The sequence below is a fragment of the Salvelinus fontinalis genome, chromosome 2 (assembly GCF_029448725.1).
Source record: "Salvelinus fontinalis isolate EN_2023a chromosome 2, ASM2944872v1, whole genome shotgun sequence".
Lineage (NCBI taxonomy): Eukaryota > Metazoa > Chordata > Actinopteri > Salmoniformes > Salmonidae > Salvelinus > Salvelinus fontinalis.
Window position 1 is genome coordinate 85,574,415 of NC_074666.1, and position 20,370 is coordinate 85,594,784.

General features: G+C 46.0%; 1 protein-coding gene across 13 annotated transcripts in view; it reads right to left on the reverse strand.

The window, feature by feature from the left end:
- Positions 1 to 20,370, reverse strand: part of LOC129830011 (G patch domain-containing protein 8-like) — a 37,020-nt gene that overhangs the window by 7,167 nt on the left and 9,483 nt on the right. The window contains exons 1-6 of one of the 13 annotated variants that reach the window (XM_055892184.1): positions 19,655 to 19,732; positions 18,491 to 18,526; positions 14,418 to 14,436; positions 12,075 to 12,147; positions 3,078 to 3,145; positions 2,854 to 2,940 (exon numbers count right to left, since the gene is read on the reverse strand). In XM_055892184.1, coding sequence (XP_055748159.1) covers positions 2,854 to 2,940; positions 3,078 to 3,145; positions 12,075 to 12,081 — 162 coding nt within the window. In that variant the 5' untranslated portion in view covers positions 12,082 to 12,147; positions 14,418 to 14,436; positions 18,491 to 18,526; positions 19,655 to 19,732. The other 12 variants (XM_055892194.1, XM_055892220.1, XM_055892158.1 and 9 more) reach the window with 12 other exon arrangements.

The window sequence follows — 20,370 nt, forward strand, 5'->3', positions numbered from 1 at the left end:
GCCCAGACGGCATTCCCAGCCGCGTCCTCAGAGCATGCGCAGACCAGCTGGCTGGTGTGTTTAAGGACATATTCAATCAATCCTTATCCCAGTCTGCTGTTCCCACATGCTTCAAGAGGGCCACCATTGTTCCTGTTCCCAAGAAAGCTAAGGTAACTGAGCTAAACGACTACCGCCCCGTAGCACTCACTTCCGTCATCATGAAGTGCTTTGAGAGACTACTCAAGGACCATATCACCTCCACCCTACCTGACACCCTAGACCCACTCCAATTTGCTTACCGACCCAATAGGTCCACAGACAACGCAATCGCAACCACACTGCACACTGCCCTAACCCATCTGGACAAGAAGAATAACTATGTGAGAATAATGTTCATCGAGTACAGCTCAACATTTAACACCATAGTACCCTCCAAACTCGTCATTAAGCTCGAGACCCTGGGTCTCGACCCCGCCCTGTGCAACTGGGTACTGGACTTCCTGACGGGCCGCCCCCAGGTGGTGAGGGTAGGTAACAACATCTCCACCCCGCTGATCCTCAACACTGGGGCCCCACAAGGGTGCGTTCTGAGCCCTCTCCTGTACTCCCTGTTCACCCATCATCAAGGAGAACAACCACCCGAGCCACTGCCTGTTCACCCCGCTATCATCCAGAAGGCGAGGTCAGTACAGGTGCGTCAAAGCAAGGGACCGAGAGACTGAAAAACAGCTTCAATCTCAAGGCCATCACACTGTTAAACAGACACCACTAACATTTAGTGGCCGCTGCCAACATACTGACTCAACTCCAGCCACTTTAATAATGGGAATTGATGGACATTTATGTAAAAATGTATCACTAGCCACTTTAAACAATGCCACTCAATATAATGTTTACATACCCTACATTACTCATCTCATATGTATATATAGAGTACATCTCATTGGTACTCTATATCATCTACTGCATCTTGCCATCTTTATGTAATACATGTATCACTAGCCACTTTAAACTATGCCACTTTATGTTTATATACCCTACATTACTCATCTCATATGTATATACTGTACTCTATACCATCTACTTCATCTTGCCTATGCCGTTCTGTACCATCACTCATTCATATATCTTTATGTACATATTCTTTATCCCTTTACACTTGTGTGTATAAGGTAGCTGTTGTGAAATTGTTAGGTTAGATTACTCGTTGGTTATTACTGCATTGTCGGAACTAGAAGCACAAGCATTTCTCTACACTAGCATTAACATCTGCTAACCATGTGTATGTGACAAATAAGATTTGATTTGATTTGATTTGATTTAGAGCTCCGAGACAGGATTGTGTCGAGGCACAGATCTGGGGAAGTGTACCAAAAAATGTGTGCAGCATTGATGGTCCCTTAGAAAAACAGTGACTTCCATCATTCTTAAATGGAAGAAGTTTAAAACCACCAAGACTCTTCCTAGAGTCAATATATTGAAGGGACCGTAGGTAGGCTAGTGGTTAGAGTGTTGGGCCAATAACCGAAAGGTTGCTGGATCGAATCCCCAAGCTGACAAGGTAAAAATCTGTCGTTCTGCCCCTGACCACGTTCTGCCCCAGTTAACCCACTGTTCCCCGGGCGCCGAAGACGTGGATGTTGATTATGGCTCCCGCACCTCTCTGATTCAGAGGGGTTGGGTTAAATGTGGAAGACACATTTCAGTTGAATGCGTTTAGTTGTACAAGATTCTCTGGTCTGATGAAACCAAGATTGAACTTCTGGCCTGAAAGCCAATTGTCACATCTGGAGGAAACCTGGCAGCATCAATCTGTGGGGCCGTTTTACAGCAGCAGGAGGGATCGAGGGAAAGATGAACAAAGTGCAGAACAAAGTTTCTGGAGACCTGCTCCAGAGCACTCAGGACCTCAGACTGAGGCTAATGTTCACCTTCCAACAGGACAGTGACCCTAAACACACAACCAAGACAATGCAGGAGTGGCTTCGGGACAAGTCTGTCAGGTTGTCCTTGAGTGGCCCAGCCAGAGCATCTCTGGAGAGACCTGAAAATAGCTATGCAGCGACACTCCCCATCTAACCTGACAGAGCATGAGAGGATCTGCAGAGAAGAATGGGAGAAACTCCCCAAATACAGGTGTGCCAAGCTTGTAGCGTCATACCCAAGAAAACTCGAGGCTGTAATCGCTGCTTCAACAATAGTACTGAGTAAAGGGTTTGAAATAAATGTGATATCAGTTTTAATTTTTTTCTGAATTTGCAAACATTTCTGAAAACCTGTTTTTGCTTGTCGTTAGGGGGTATTGTGTGTAGATTGATGAGGGACATTAAAAAAAAGAAAATCTATTTTAGAATAAGGTTGTAAAAGTAACAAAATGAGGAAAAAGCCAAGAGGTCTGAATACTTTCCAAATGCACTGCATATGTCATTTCTGCAGATATACCGGCTAAAATAAATTATTTGGCACATTCATGACAGTATGAGCGTTCCAGTAGCATCCGTCTGTCTGTCTGTGTTTGTCTCATATATTAAGAATCTCACACCAGCACAGACAGCAACTCCTCACATAAAGTGATCCACTTTTCCCCACTAGAAAGAAGCGCAAGGGAGTGGGAGATGAGGAACAGGAGAAGCTCTATGATTCTCCAAGGCCAATTTTATTGCACCGACACACAGAACGGTAGCAGAATCTTAACAAGACAAGGCTATGAGTCACTGGCACAGGAGAAAAGCAAGAAGGTATGCAAATGCAGGAAACGGGGTCACCTTGAAGCGAGTGAACAAATGCTAGTGAGAGATTGTTGAAACGAGGACCTTGAGAAGAGAGGCGTATGTATGGCTGGATTGCGTTAGCTAGTAAGAAGAGTCTTACCTTGTATTTCTGCTGTAATTCCTCTGTGACTTCCTTCTCCACCTCCAGCACTTTCCTCTTCTCTGTAGCATCTTCGGCAACGTCCAACTACACAATATGTAAGTTAACTAACTCGTTAAGAACAAACTAAAATAGAACTCACAAATACACAGACCCATTTTAGGATGTCGAAGTATACAAAATGTAGAATATCGATATTTTGCTAGACACTGACAGTGTCTTACCTCCATCTCCATGCGTCCCATCCCCATGACATCATATTTGAGGATGATGGGCACAGGGTCAGTGCGTCCTGGAGGGAGAGAGACAGAGAGAGGGGGAGGTGAGGCTCTGACACTGGGATGAGGGGACAGCTCAGGGACAGCCTGCTTTTAGAGCACAGGGTGCTGGGGTTAGATAATATTGCCTTGAAGTGCAAAGAGACCAGAAAAGCTACAGTGAACCAAACACCAGCCATTCTCACAGCTTACCATAGCCACGGCACAGCTTAAGTACCCTGACTACTTCTCAGCTGGGTTCTCTTTCTAGAAAGATGCATCCAAATTGCTGCACTGATCCTAGTTCTAAGAGGTAACCAGCAGAGGCCATATGAGCAGTTCAGAGACGTCCATTTGGATAAGGGAGGGGAAAAGGAAATGGAGGGATAAAGTATACTGGACAAAAACGGAGTGGCAAGGACAGGGTTTAAGCCCGTATCTGTCGCAGTCTCTCTGTGTCTCCCTCCAGTCTCTACTACTGAGCGTAGCCTCTCTCTCCCCTCCCTCCTCCAGTACAGCAGTCCTGTTCAACAAGAACGCCAAGTTTACCAAGGACAATACTGCCGGAGGGGCTGGCTGACGCAGCTGCTACAGATTACTGAGCAGAACACCACTGCGACAACAAAGTACAGCCTCCCCATCACCCGGCTCTGAACTGCCCAGTGACTGACCCCACAACCCCCTGTACTGTCCCATAGGAGACCCAGCCTCAGCTCCCCCTCTAACCCAGGCCTCTCATCATGGCCCTGGCCTAACAGGCTCTCCCCCACTTTCCCTCAGTCTACTTAAGCCATGTTACGTAAGCTGTGAAAAGAGCTAGATAAGAAGGAAATTAACTTTAGAAAAATAAATGAACCAACCAAAAACAACCAGAAAACAGAATGAAACAGAAAAAGATCAAAACTATGTTGGAGATTTGACACGTAATTGCTTAATCCACTCATAATCAGCCAAACGAAGCAGAGAGAGAGAGAGAGAGGGAGTAAATAAAGGACAAGCACTGAACTACAGCGGAGTGACGTCACAGGCCAGGAATCGCCATGGTGACATTGCAGGGGAGGGGATACTTACCTGAGAAAATAGGGTATGGGGTGGGGTTGGACAGACAGGGGTTCTCAAAACAAAAAGGCACAAAACAGAATTTGGACTAGTCTGCTGCAGCAATGGCTGTTGGTTGGCAGCCAGGTACATAGTAAATCAGAGTCCAATCAGCACTTCAGTTTGGTTTCAGTTTTTTTTCTCTCTCTCCTTACTCAAGATTACGGTATTATCCTCTTGATCGATTTTAGACTCAGTTTATACCCTTGGGCAAGAGCGATTATGAACATTTTAAAGATGCTTGTCTTTAGTTAACAGGGCTAGGAATTAACAAATCCACAATTGGAAACAAATAATGACTAACTATTATTTCCACATAGCACAACCTATTAGCTATTATAAACTGGGTGGTTCGAGCCCTGAATGCTGATTGGCTGAAAGCCGTGGTTATCAGACCTTATATCACGGGTATGACAAAATATTTATTTTTACCGTTCTAATTACATTGGTAACCAGTTTATAATAGCAATAAGGCACCTTGGGGGTTTGTGGTATATGGCTAATATACCACGGCTAACAGCTGTATCTAGGAAATCTGTGTTGCGTCGTAAGTAAGAACAGCCCTTAGCCGTGGTATCTTTGCCATATACCACACCACCTCGTGCCTTATTGCTTAATTCTAATCCACATGCCCCCCTACCTCACTAGTGAGGAGGATAGACTGTAGTCTCTCATTCTGAAACTAAGTGTAGGTTTGGATCTTAAATCATGTGATAACTAATAATGTAGGGCTGTAACGACATTAGCGGTCTGAACGCATAAAACCAGACATATTAAAAGGGGCTAGTGATAATACAGTGACTAAGGTCTTACGTGCCGACTGACTACAGTCTTCTATTGCAATGGAAGCCAGCATGATAATCAGCATTGGCATAACAGGGCAGCAGCATAGGCTTACATACCTAATGTATTCATTAGTGCCAGAATACAGATGTGAGACTAATTAATTCCTAGCCCATGGGGCAAAAAAACAAACAATTTGAATCCTCTCTGTTAACATCTGTCTGTTCTCTGAATTGTTCTTGTATCATTGTTATGGTCACAGCCCAATGGTATAATCCTAATTCTTAAATTATAGCCGCATGTGGATCAAATAAGGGCCTGTCTGGACTCCAAACCCCACTACAGTGTCTGTCTGCCGGTTGGACACATTAAGGCACATGGTCTCATACTAACTCGTTCAGCCTATTTATGATCTGAAAATGTGGTCTCGGCGCCGTATGGTGGTGTGTGACGCAATTGCCAAATTGAGCTCCGTACCGCATCGCCGTGCGCCCCTCAAATTTTGTAACAATGGAGGGCTCCGTATAGCTCCCCATTGACATGATTGGTTGACAGTAGGTGGGAGATCCTGTATAAAACACAAACTCACTTCCTTGACAACAGCTCTGCGCTGCTCCCTGAAGAGCAAGAAGTATCAATGCCCTGACTTCCGCAGAGGCCGTATCACCATAAATGCTGCACAGTCAATGCAGACGTCCAAATGACAATGCAGAGCCTTTCACCCTTGGTGATCTGGAGCTGGTTTTCTGGTCTACCTAATAATTAATTGCACCCAGGTCTAAATCAGTCCCTAATTAGAGGGGAACAATGAAAACACAGTGGAACTAGCGTCGAGGTCCAGAGTTGAGTTTGATGGACCTAGACTATTAGAGTGAATATTGAGCAGTCCAACCACAAGGGGGACTGCTTGAGACCAGCCCACAGACAGACAGACCACTGCAGTAAAGCTCTCCACCAATGGACAAGTTCACTGAGAACACGGGGGAGGAGTCACAATCCAGGCACCTAATCTTCATGAAATACGATTTTTTTTTACAATTACAGAAGATGTCCCCAACTATAACCATCTTTAAAAACACAGTGACAATACCTTCAGCATTACCCATTCCAGTGGACAACAAAGGGACCGGACAAAAAAAGTGTGCATCTAAATCACAGTGTGAATCACAAAGGTACAAAAAATGTAAAAAACTGAAAACAAAATGAGAATGTTTGTAAGAGTAATGTAGATGTATATATGATAATATACAAGCAGCAGAATGAGTACTAATACTGAGAGAGAATTGAAAGCCTATATAGCATTGGTGCTCTGATGACGGGAAAACAACAAATGAAAGAAATGGGAGGGGAAAAAACGAAACAAAATAAAAACAATTCAATCGGGGGAAAAATAACATTTACCACTAAGTTTACCATCAGCACAACATGGGCAGGATCAAATCGCTGTAAAAAAGAAACACCAATTGGTTAAGCAGGAAGATTCGAGGCACATAGAAAAGGGCGGATGTGGTGGGGATGGGAGTTTGGGGGGGGGGGGTTAAAGCCCTCCTCTCCTCTCTTCACTCTTGGCCCTCTGGGTGCTTACAGGGATCTCCTCACCACCACACTCTCTCACCCACCGTCCCAGTCCTGGCTCTTACTACCCCAATATCCCATGGGTGCCTGGACCCCCTGTTCCTCTCTCCTGTACGCCTATATCTGTGGTAAGTAACCAACAAGACCCCTCACTTTTCCTTCACCCTACCCCAAAGATTGAGAGCTAGAACCAGCAGCTGGCTTCAATAACATCCCCATCAGATAAGAGCTCTGGGGGAGTTGAGTTGGACTCTGTTCTGCAGGGTAGGGGATGATTGTTTTAACAGCTGAATTTGAGAACAGATCCACTTGGAACAGGAGAACAGGGCGAGGTTCCCTGTCCGGCTGTCCTACAGATCATGCTTTAAATGTAGTGTGTTAAAATATCTATCGCATCTGCTACAGATGAATGACCATGCCTCATTTGATACGAGCATGCAACCAATCAGCTGCCCCTGACAACAGAACACCACTCGACACACAGCCACCATTCTCCCCTCTGTCAGCCTCACAGACAGATGTTTGTCTTGTCAGCCTGGTTAGCCTAGATTCCCCCAAATCCCCTCACTGTCAGCAAGCTCAGTTTAGGACATGCTTACCCCCAGGATGGTGAACAGAAAGGTACCTGAAAAAGGGGGCCACAGGGCTTTGAGCAGTGCTTAGGAGACTTGGTCTAGCACTAAGTGTGCAACAACAGGAAAATAACAGCCAAATGACTATTTAAAATTTAATTTTAAGTACTCCATGTGAAGGGTCCTTTGAGTGTAGCAGGTTGCCTATACCGAGCACTGCTTAAATCCCCAGATGACTGACACAGTCGAGGCAGGCAGGGTTGAACCTCTGGGACAGGCATGCTGTGCGGGGGGAAGGCCAAAGGGAGAGGAATGATGGGTGTGTGTGACATTGGTGGACATGGGAGGGAGGGGCAGACACATTTTGGGTGCAGGAGTGGGGAGTGAGGTTTTCCCTGTAAGTTTTCCCTAGGGCACCCGTCAGTGACTGACACACACAAATACACACGTCTCAGTCCGACATGACAACCGCACAGATACATACAGTACACACTCACTCCACAGGTTTGAAGGTAAATACAGGCAGATGGGGGAAAAGAGGGCTACTCTGCAAGCCATTCAAAAGACTGAGTCGTGGTCACAGCCAATCAGAACCCCCAACCATGGCAGCCACAGACACTCAAAGGGAAAAACACAAATCTAAAGAGACTTGGAGCTGGTGATTCTACAGGATGTGATGCAATCTTTGGTTACTAGGATCTACCTTGATTTTAATTGGATTTTGGTCGGGTTTTTCGTACTTGGAATCAAAGCACTGTAGGTACTTGTGAGGAGATTGTGAAAAGTTAAATAATAGTTTAGTGGTTTTATAAAGCCAAGAGGAGGAAGCCGAGAGAGGCCAGTATTAGCCTACGTTGTAAAGGGGGGGGTGTTACATTGAGGTCAATTGTAGAGAGTGGGAGAAACACACACACACACTTATACACACACAGACATACAGAGGGAATCCAACAAACCTTACCTAAAAAAGGGGCAAAAAGAACAAAAGAAGAAATAAGAACAGAGTGAATACAGTGAAAACTCAAAGCACAGGGGACACATTGCTATCAGGTCAAACAAGCTTCTGACAGGAGGGGAGAGAACGAGTACAATCCTGTGTTATTATCATTAGAATACGATCCCACAGATTCATTCTATAGTGATGTGATGGCGTGATACGGTGATTGTGTTACAAGTCCACTCCGGAGCAAAGTAGATGGCCATATTTGTCGGGTTGACACGGGACCATTCATATAGACAACAATTGGACATGCAGGCAGGCTGGCGCCACAGACAGACTCATCTACCCACAGACCAGAGGCCACTGCTTACATAACCACACTGTACTGACACCATGCAAACAGCAACACAAGAGCTACACTCAACCAATTTAAATATTTTACATTAGAGTCATTTAGCAGACGCTCTTATCCAGAGCAAATTACAGGAGCAATTCGGGTTAACTGCCTTGCTCAAGGGCACGGATAGTCGGCTCAGGGATTCGAAACAGAAACCTTTCAGTTACTGGCCTAACGCTCTTAACCAAATGGCTACCTGCCGCTTAGTACATAAGCCGGAAACGTTTACAGATTATCACATCAAACACACAAATACAACCCCTTTTATTCGCTAGATTACTGACAATCAGACAGCAGGTCCATTTTTAAAATGCATATTTAAAAACAAAACACCCTGTACTGTCTGTCTGTTTCAATCCTGTTATCAATGCATCAGAGTCATGGGTTGCCGCAGTGCTTTCACACACTCAGACAGGTAGTTCCCAATGTGTCCTGTAGGAGGCAGTGTCCTGTGACAGAGGCAGTGTGAACTGCAGGGCCTCTGGCTGGTAACTGGTAACAGAGAAGTGGATTGAAAGCCCTACATGTCCATGAGCAGAGGAGAGGAGAGAGAGCAGCAATACCAGGAACCCCTGCCAACCTCCTTACAACCAGCCCCTGGCATGAGCCTCAATCCACCATTCCTCAGCGTCGAGACCATCAGCAGCAAGCAAGACGCCACGCACCGGCTATGTCCTCTTCAAGGCCAAAAACGACGAGTCGTTGACACAAGTGTAGCAACGTCTTCAAAAAGCTCCTTAGCATACGAGAACGCTGTTGGTATTACATTTGCCGTGGCTGCTGCTGTGTGTGTGTGTGTGTCTGTGCGGCATTCCTTTGTGTGACTGTTGTGTTTAGCACAGTGCTGCCAAATGGGAGGGTGGGACAGATCCCCAGCTAGATGATCCATGGCTAAACACTACAGACAGAAAAGCAGACACTAAAAGAATGCAGTGTGCCCTGCGCTACGTACATTACTCGCCTCCCTTAAAACAAATAGCCAGCTGACCTGACTGACGCAGGTCTTAACTCAGTGCAGATCCTCATGTTGCACCTGAGGCTACTACTGCAGGGAGGCTGGCAGTCTACAGCTGCATAAGCAGCATCCTCCTCTAAAAGCAAGTATAAAAACATGGTTCTCTAACACGGGCCTATTTATCCACTTAGTAAGATGTTAAGATGCAAATGTAGCATTCGACACATTGTTACAATCACCTGCTCAGGGTGTCAGACTGAACAAAGGGACAAGTCCCCAGTAGTGTACGGTTTTGAGAGGGAGAAGGCATCCAGGCACTGTGTCCTGGTTGAAAACAAGACAGTGTGTTAGGAGATAGAGAATGAGTAGACTGGGATGTTTCCCATTAGCATGTTGTAATGCAGCCCAGATGCTTCCTGCTGGGTGGGTAGGGAAAGGCTGGTGTGACTAAGGGAACGGGGGTGAAAGAGAGGAACGATGGAAGGATGAGAAAAGGCTGGGTGAAAGACAGGTCTGGGTTGTGTAGCTAGCTCTGGGCGGAAACAAAGGAGAGTGAAAGGGGTTGGATGAAGAGGTTAAGGCTCCTGGACTCAGCCCCATGAAGTAGACACACTCACTCTAAACCAATTCTCAATAGACTACATGGACCAACCAGCCTGCCAACTATGACATCATTCAAAGCTGAAGGAAAACACTACACAGGGCTCTACAGTGCGACCATTTTACTCACATAGGCACCTAAAAATGTTGTTGTACGACCTGGAACTTATATTTCGAAGCACCAGTGCGTCTAGAAAAATGTAAGATTCCAGCTTAATAACCAAAAATATTTTGCATTGTGCTCCAAAATGTATTCGCGTGCGCCTACATTTTACAACTTAGGCGCACACGTGCTCCTTGTAAAAAAGGTCAGCGTAGAGACTTGCTACTCATTACCCTCTACAGAGAGAGGGGAAGGAGAGGGAGAGCTGGGGAGAAGTGAGATGGAGAGAAAGAGGACGGGTGCGAGTATGAGAGAGAGAGGGGAGGGGCAGAGTGAGTGAACAAGGGAAGAGAATGTAGCATAGCAGGCAGGAGTGGAGAAGCCAGGGCGCTGCACCACTAGGACCAAGCAAATGAGGCTGTGAGCTGAGATGAACTTAAGAGGCTGAGGTGGCCTAAGCCCAGCCCACACAAACACAGCTCTCTCCAACCAGCCCCCCCCCTCATCCTGCAGAGCTCCAGTCTATGCTGGGCCAGCCAATCCCTGCCTATAGAGGAAAAACAGCCAACAGCTCTGCATCCTGCACCGAGTGTTGCTGCATGATATTCTGAAGGCTGTTTTCAGATCAAGACAGTCCTACACAGACACAGACATGAAAGCTTGTACTAGCACAGAAGCGCAGACAGATATCATGCAAACACGTGTTTGGGCTGTCTAATGAAAGTTCACCAGGACATTACAGGCCTAAGGGAGGAGGAACTGCAGAGACAGACACTGAGTGCATTGGCTGTACTGTCTTGTCTGTCACTACTAAACTCAGAGGCTTTTATGCTCAAACCCTTGCCAGCCAACTAAAAACACCATCTGACATGAGCTGTGGTCAATCAGTGCACACAATATGCATCAATACAATTAATTTAAATAAGAAGTTAATAGTGAATTACCATAGAAACCCTGAAATAACAGAAAACCAGTGTAACCCCTAAAGTAACCCAACCAGATTAGCTTTAAATTCATTTCAATAAAGTGGCAGTTAACAGGGAGAAATCAATAACAGAAATGTATTGACTGAATTATTTTGACTAAGTACTGGGGAGGGTAGAACATGAAAGCATGACATAGGTGATTATATTAGACTATACATAGCTAGATACAGACCACATCAACTTTGCAATTGTCTACGAGCACATATCCAACCCTACAGTGGCTAGCATCACTGTACTAATCGCCACAGCTATGAAGCCAAGACATTCTATAAACTGAGGTGAAATTCCAAACATGACACAGGTGTTCAAAGGCAAACTAACTTGACTCTTGATCAGTGGAACATCTGAGAAGCAGACCTGGACTCTGTCTGCTACACACTTCACAGTGGAACCAAGCTGGGTATACACAGGCATTCCACCATCAGACTATGTATTTTTGGGAGGAGAATGAACAGCAGCTCCCATTGGCTGAGGGCAGTGTGTCTCAAGGGAGCTTGTGAGCATCAGTGCGAGTGTGTGGGGTGGGCATGCATTCTTCACCCCCTGTGAAGAATGCATGCAGTGGCGCAAAGAACAAACACCACCCCCCTCCTCCTCCCTCCTTCCTTCCCTCCGCCCCTCCCGTCCTGTCCCAGGGTGTATTACACTATCCTTTCTACACCTAGTTCTGGCGAAGACCAGGGCAAGACCGACAGGGACAACTGTACCGGGGTCATGCACTAAATACTCTGATCCTTTCCATCTACCAGAAGAGGAAGACAGAGATCAGAAAAAGTACAGAAAATAGAAAGGAAACAAAACAAGTACAAAATAAAACCTGGAGAAAGGTGAGGCAAAGAGGAGGAGTACTGAGAGGAGACGGTATTAGCACACATTTGAGAAAGGAGTATATAGAGAGAGAGAGAGAGAGAGAGAGAGAGAGAGAGAGAGAGAGAGAGAGAGAGAGGCTTCTTACCCTGCATGGTTTTGCCCAGTCCTTGCCCCAGCTTCCAGCCATGTTTCTGAAGCAGCCGGTGCCCAATGTTATCCTGGCAGACAGAACAGAGGAGAAAAAGACCAAAAACATTCCAATAATAAGAAAAGCTTTTCCCGTGGGCACGGGTCACAAACACATAAAGGACTACTATCAAATCATCACCACCTCCTACACCATGTGACATCAGTGTCTTCCAACACAGGGGGAGGTGAAGAGGGAGGGAGGGAGTGTGTAGTCTCTGTACTAACATCCTTATGGCCACACTGAGGGATAGAGAAGGAGCCTACCCTAACAGGAACTGATTAAAACCTCTAAAGCTTACAAACAGTCCCATGTTCTACTCGTTGTTGTAACAGAGAATATCAGCTGTCTGGGAGGTAATAGGGGAAGGAGGAAGAGGAGAAAGGAGACGGTAATATATGTATCACACGCTTATACATATATGAACCGCTATAGAGCGAGATCTATCGCACACAGACAAATGGAACAAAAACGAGGTATGGAAATCTTGCGTTAACAGAAAGAGGACCAGAAACTCCAAGCTTGTTGTGATTCCATAACCAAGACAGAGGGGAGCGCCACGAATAATATGCAGCTGTCACGAGGGAAATACAGCGAAAGAGGGGGAAAGAAAGAGAGAGAGAAAGTGCTAAGAGGGCCTTGGGTTACCATTACAAGGCCCAAGGTTGAGAGTGTGTATGACTGTGTATGAGAGAGGAGGACTTCAGGTGCGTGACTGAGACTTAACGCTATGGGTCAGCAGTAAAACAAAGTGAAAAGCAAGACTGTCGCACCACTACAAACTACATCATCAAACACAAAGAAAACAGAAACAATGAGATTTAAAGAAATAAAAAAGGTTGCATTTCAGTTGTGATTATAACTATTCCAAGCTTTTCTACTACCATTCCCCAGGGTAATGCAATCTACCAAAATCATACAAACCAACCCCCAAAAAAGGATATTTATAATCACAAAGAGAGTAGATGTCAAATTTCAAACAGAAAACCAAGTGGGAGGGATTGAAACCAAACAGTAAAACAGCATGCAGCTTTTTGTTAGAGTTTAACAAAAAGAGACGGTGTTAGTACTGGACTGTATATGATGATGCATATACAGAAGGGCAGGGTCAACAGAATGCCTACGGACCAATGGTGTTAGTCTGAGATGGGCTCAAGCACAGAGGTGATGGTTGGACAGGGTCATAGTAGATTGTCTTGACAGAGAGAGAGGGCAGTGGAAGTGGATGGAGCTGTAAGGGTGGTGTTGGGAGGGGGGGCAGTATGGGTTAGTGCATGTGGAAGGGGTAGTGGTTGTCACACACAGAACATGCTGCATCTCCGCCCATCTGCCTTTGTCCAAGAGATGGATTTTAGTCCATTTTATCAAGTCCCTGTGGTATTTCTACCCAAACTAGTACCCCCCCTCCCCCATCTGTATAACTAAGTAAACGCTCCCCGCTTGCTTATCGTTAACTACAATATCATTACCTAATTGGTTTGTTTTAAGTGAGTCACATAAAATATTGTTGAAATGGCAACTCCCCTCCAAAGCCACTGACAATCTCCCTCACATACAGTATTTGTTATAGAGCCTTGCTGATAAAAATATATATGAGCTGTATCTGTGTGTCGGTCAGATATGCTGGAGAGAGAGAACGCATGTGTACTTACAATAACTGGGGATATACATCACCTAGCATGGTGTCACCATATAAATATGTTCATGCTGGTTGCTAGACACATCAAGTCAGAGCAGGTATAAATAAAAGAGGGGCTGGAGAACTACAATTCCCATGATCCTCTGCAGCCTCATCTCTCTGCACTGCAGATGGTGCTGCAGTGGGCTCCTCCCTGCTCCCATTGACAAAGAGATACTGGGGATGCTTTTAGTTCTCACCGCAGTAGGATGGTGCTGTAGCTGCCTGCAACAACCCACACTGAAACACAAGCACTGGCTGAGCAGAGTAGTAGTTGATCTAATAGCACCTCTCAGGGTTGGTGGGGGAAATCAAATGTAAGCCAATAGTCTGTAACCCTCCCCCATAATAACTCTAGCTGCGTCTGTAAATTAGAATGAGGAAAACCAGGTGGGGCTGGTGATGGGGAGAAACTTCAGTCCAAAACGGCTGAGACTGATCGATGAGCCAATCAGAATGGACTGAGCAGAGTGTGAGGGCGGAGATGAGGCGCAGGCTGTGTGCTGAACAACAGATGAAGGAATGCACTAAATGAAGAAGAAAACAGACAGACGGACGATGAAAAGCAACGACGGCGAGTTCCAACAGCAGTGCAAGTGGAGTGAAGGCATTTCCATACGAACCTGGCTTTAAAATACTGGGCTGTCAAAAGAACAGTCACACGTGACACAATGTAAGAAACCGGCCAGTCACTAACGCTTTCAACTGCAATTTGTTTTCTATCCTTTTCTTATTAAAAGAGCTAAAATCTTTATTTTGCCCTAAAGAATGTATAAAACACTGTACACAAAACATAAATGTGGTAACTAGGCATGTCAATAAACTCACTGATTGAATGATTACTGTTATAGGAGAAATAAAAAGAAAATGTTATCCAAACAAGAGAAATCCACACCGAGTGTTGGTAGGGAGGGTAATGTGCATTGTGCTGTTATTGACACAGTGCATGGGAGGGGAGAGGTGGAGGGAGGGTAAAACCAAATAGATGGGGGTATAGGAAGGAAGAGGTATACAGGGGGCACCATACCAGGAGTCTTCAAACCTAGTGATGCTGACGGTGTCATTTTCTGTGTGTGTGTGTGTGTGTGTGTGTGTGTGTGTGTGTGTGTGTGTGTGTGTGTGTGTGTGTGTGTGTGTGTGTGTGTGTGTGTGTGTGTGTGTGTGTGTGTGTAGTAGACGCTGTCTGTGTGTCAGCCTCACACTGGGGTTCAGAAGCCCCTTGCATTATATGGGAGGTTTTATTTTTATTTTTATTTTTTACCGTTATTTTACCAGGTAAGTTGACTGAGAACACGTTCTCATTTGCAGCAACGACCTGGGGAATAGTTACAGGGGAGAGGAGGGGGATGAATGAGCCAATTGTAAATTAATAGGGATTACTGCACCATCACTGTCTGAGGCCTTAACCCACAGGACAGACAGCACGCTAATCCACTTAACCAGAAAATAATATCAGAAAAAATATCAACCAAAACTTGGGTCATATTTAATATGATTATCTCTGTGTGAGTGAGTGAGTGAGTGAGTAACTGTGACAGTAGAAAACAGAGGGTGGCAGTCAGGCGTCACCTGCTCTCGTCCCCCTGTGGAATGTGTGTTTTTACAGGAGTATTGTGGAGCCGGGTCTGTTGGACAGAGCAGGGGGGCAGCTCTGCTCTTCCTTGTAAAGCTCTATTTCCAGCTCCGCTGTCCTTGGCGCTCTGTCTGTCTGCCTTGAACGTTCACATTCCTCCCTGCTGAGGCTCAGATAGGTGTGACTAAATGGAAACAACGGTCCCTGCATGGGCCTCAAGGGACTCAGGCCAAATAGAACAGACACCTTCCAACCAAGGCCCTGCCCTCTTAGCACCACCATATTGGAGAGCAGTTGTTACCTAACCTTGGGTTTGTTCAGTTGACCTTGAGGAGTTGTGACTTAAACGGTGGACAGACTTGGTCTGGGTCATTGGATCCATTACCATCAATGACCTTAAAAACATCTAACTGACCTCGTCAGTCTGCCCCTTGCAGTGTTGGAGCTGGTGCTAAATAGAGATGGAGCCCTATGCGGGGTCAGGGTTGTAAAGGGGACGAGTGACTGATGGCAATTGACCTTTCCCTTGGTAATCTTCCAGGGGCTCATTTTCCCAAATGAAGGCTGGGAGGTGGTGGGAGTGTAACACTAACACAGCATGGAGAAAGACACAGCTGGTGCCTGAGCAACAGCACAGTAGTCTGTGCGTATAATTGTGTGTTCCTCTAGGCTCGGCGTGTGTGTGTGTGTGTGTGTGTGTGTGTGTGTGTGTGTGTGTGTGTGTGTGTGTGTGTGTGTGTGTGTGTGTGTGTGTGTGTGTGTGGGCGAGCAAGCAAGCAATGTTGTTGCGCGTGTGGGTGGCAGTGAAAAAACACCTATACAAGGTTGATCATTTCAAAGACACCTACAGCTCTGTTGATACATGGATGTGAACAACAACATAGCCTTTAAGTAGTTGGTACACCGTCACAGTCTGTCAGACCCACCTCATCTTGATGATGTCAGCACCTGGACCCAGAGCAGAGAGACACCAAATGGCTGTTAGCACCCGTGATAACATACAGAGGGTGGGCAGGGGTCAGTGTGCTACTGCAGTCGTACTCCACCATGAGAGGGTGATGTATGACTTTTGACCTGTCATAAATCCCTGGGCATGTACGTTTCCTTCTAATCTGACTGAGGTTTGATTCTAACTGAATATTGTTGCCAGTGGTGCTGTGATGTAGCGGACCCTGGCTTGGTGCAGTGTCTCAGTAGCCAAAGGTAAAAGGCCGGAAAGTATCATGTGAAATGGCATGGTGTGAAACCAATCTTCTCTCTCAAGTTCGAAGCCAGAACAGTTTGTGCACAGGTGTTTTTTAAATAGAGTTTGCTCTTGTGTGTGTGTGTGTGAACGTGTGTTTGTGTGTGTCTGAGGCTGCCCACTGCATTGCTCTCTCAGGGCCAGGGATTTGGAGGAGGGAACAGGGGTAGGGGACATTGGAGAAATGGGAGAGGGGAGGGGAAAAGGTGTTGTGATTAGGACAGAGTGTGAGAGAGCTAGTACCGAATGATACCCAGTTAACACATGCATTGCAAAAACCATTGTTAGAGAAAGAGCGAGAGAACAGAGGGGAAAGACAGAGAGAGAAAACAGATCCCAGTAAAGTACCACAGACCTCTAGCTGCCTACAGATCAGAACACACACGAGTGGTAGGGGAGGGGCGCAGAGAGGTGCGGGCGCTGCACACACAGCCAGCTCCGTGAGACACGCTGACGACTGTCACTGGCCCCCGTCACCCCAGAGCCATGACACTGCTGCTGGAGTAGGGGGGGGGGGGGGGGGGGGTCGGCTGATGTTGGTGAGTGTGTTACAGCCTTTTATAAATCAGACAGGCCTAACTGTGAAATTTCAAAGCTGATCAACTGCAACTTCACTGAAATTAAAGGTTTGGTGTGTGTGAGAAATACGCATTATGTGAGCGCATGCGTCTGTGGTTGAAGTGACAGTCCTCGCTCTCTCTCCACGTGTGTCAGGGGCAGTCGTGCTGCAGCCCGGCTCTCAGCGCCCCTCCATAGACAATAGCGCAGGAGCAACAGAGCCACTTTACCCAGGTAGGCAGGCCACCTCTCCTGCTCTCCTCTCCACTCCTCTCTACCGCCCACTCAGTGGGCTCCTAAGCCAGTGAGTGGGTTGGTGCTACGTGGCTCAGCTTGGTTTGGTCAAATCGCCCACCATGACAACCCATCAGGGTATATATATGAGTCACATGAAGGCCTATGGAGAAATGGTCAGGGCCAGACAGGAGTTTCTCCCTCACATTTCATAAAGGAAGCCTTTTTAGCATGGCTTAGTAATGCTTTCAGAGCAGCAGGATAACAGAGCTAGGAGAAGGACAGACTGACCTTGCTGTTACCGCTGTTGTTACTACTGCTGTCTATGTGCCTCACAACAGAACAGACACAGGATTATTTACACCAGAGTGCCTGGCTGAATAATTTGGCTTTGTTATAGCTACATGTTAAGGCTAGCTCTCAACGTCTAGCGGTATAGTTGTGTGGGTGTGTGGCGTTTCGATGTAGACTGGCTGTGTATAGGGTTTTTTTAAAGCCTAAAAAAACCCTCTTCGTACCTACTTGTAAGTAAAGCTTTATTTATCAATGCAGCTGGAACTCTCGCTATGAACTCTCAAAGCAGCTGGGCTAAGATACTGTTCTGTTGTGCCTTGAGATGCTCAGAATCAGTTGGAGTCAGGGGACATCCACTATGCCCTGAGGAGGAGAGGGGATAGATGTTGTGGAGACAAGAGTGGAGTTCAGGCCTGCTCTCCGTGGTGCTTCAGAGAGAGAGAGAGACACGGAGAGAAAGATGGAGGGAGAGATGGAAGGGAGAGCGAGAGAAAAGAGCTGCCTGCGATATTATCCATGTGCCTCGTCAGCGAAAAATGCAGTCCCAGTTGCACAAGCACCATGCCAGCACAGAATGACAGAGGGTACTGTACACCGAATCACTGTGTAGTAGAGAGAGAGAAAGAATTGTTTGAACATAGATGCATGAAAAGAACTGAGAGAAGATTGATTGAGAGAGCAGAAAGACATAGAGCGATGTGAAGATAGAAAGAGTGATAGAGAGACAGTAAGAGAAGCGTTACAAGGAAACCCTAAAAGATGGGAGTAGGAAAGCGGAGCGTGCAAATACAAACCGGGTCATTGCTGCTTAGCTAATAGGGGCCAATTCGCTGCAGGAGAGAAATGTCGAACACCCCAAGTTGTGTACAATACTGTAATGTTCTGCGATAACTGTCCTATATACACACACAAACACAGAGTACACAAACTCCACACACACAAATACTAAACATACACTTCCATCTCCAAGCCTACACCTTTTCTCTTCTCTTGATGTGGAGTGGATAAGGCACCGAGTCCCTTTCCTTTCCCAAATCAGGTCAGAGCAGAACAATCAGACCACATCTGATTCCCCTGCCCCCCCACCCCCCCACCCCAGTGTGTGTGTGTGTGTGTTGTGAACATGTATGTGAGTATGCAATTGTGTGCTACCCTTCTAATCTTGTTAGCCCAGAGAGTATTAGATATGATTTCATTCATCAACAAGACCCCTTGTGAGTATGTCCATCTCATGATAGTGCTTCAGTGCTTAGGGTGCTAGCAAGCTAAAATTAACTATGGGAGTGTGTGTGTGTGTGCGTGCGTGCGTGCGTGCGTGTGTGTGAGATGTGTTGTAGAGGGGGCTAGAGAGGTTTGTACAAATGGCCTTTATTGCTATATAGCCACGGTGTAATTTAGCACCGAGGGCAAGGGAGACAAACAGGGATTAGCAATCTTCCACTTCTAAACTCAGGGACCTCACGCTTCCCTAGAGGACATACACAAACGACATTTTACTGTCCACTGCCCTTTTCACAGAGTGATTGGAAGGTATTTAAACTATAGACTGGTAACAGTGCCTTATCAACTCCACTCTAACAATCTGGTGAACTAGTACCTGGATGACTGAAAACGGGCTAAAAAGACAGACGCACATTCAGAGTTAAGATCTACAATTAAAGTCAAATATAATAATGAATAATAATGAAAATATAATCCTATTCATCCAGCTAAGAGCTATCACACAGGAAATGGCACAGGAAGCAGAGGGCTTGGGGAGGGAGGGGGTCTACAGTAATTCTACTGATTGGGTAGGGAGAATGGGTTGTCAAGGGAACACTGGACGTGTCTATCACACAGGCAGTGTATGATAGAGGCTCTTATTCCTCTCTCTCTGGACCAATCATCCATTCTCTCTCACACACAGTTTCAAGTTGGGCTTGTCCAAAAAGGTGCAGGGGTGAAGGATGCGGCCTTACCGATTCTATGGGCTTGTCCAGGGACGCCTGCTCCAGCTCCAACTGGCCCTCTTCATACTGGTCAAAGTGATTTCCCCCCTAGGAGAGAAGACATGGGGACTCAGGGTTAGACACCAGACAGCTAACACACACAGAGAGAGAGAGAGAGACAGCGCGAGAGAGAAAAAGAGAGCGCGAGAGAGAGAGAGCGAGAGAGAGAGAGAGACAGCAGTGAAAAGCCAGAGGGAACAACAACCAAAGGAAAATGGAACAGTCTGCAAAAGAGAAACTCCTACTGTTTCTGTGTTCCCTTGATGGAAGTGAAACCATTTCAGCTCCCAAGAGGCTAAAACATTTCAAAATTACACAAAAACCACACACAATCAAAAGGGGATGAAATGGACATGTTAAAGCACATATAGATGCCTACCAAAGACACACATTAATGCACGCGCACACACACTGTTGAGATAAGGTTCTTTACTGCCTAAGTTTGACAGTTGAAGAGCACCATATCTTACAAGACAGATGGAAACCTAACGTTCACCCTGAGTGGTTAAACTGGTTACAGTGGTACAAAATAATAGGCTAGAGTGTTTGTAGCTATATTACCACAACATTTCAAATGCCATGAGGTCAGTGCAGAGATCTAACCCATTTCACTTTACTGTCTGCAATGAGGGAGAACAAATTGGGGAGCTAGAATTAATTAAGTTATTTGTATTTTTCAGGGCAGC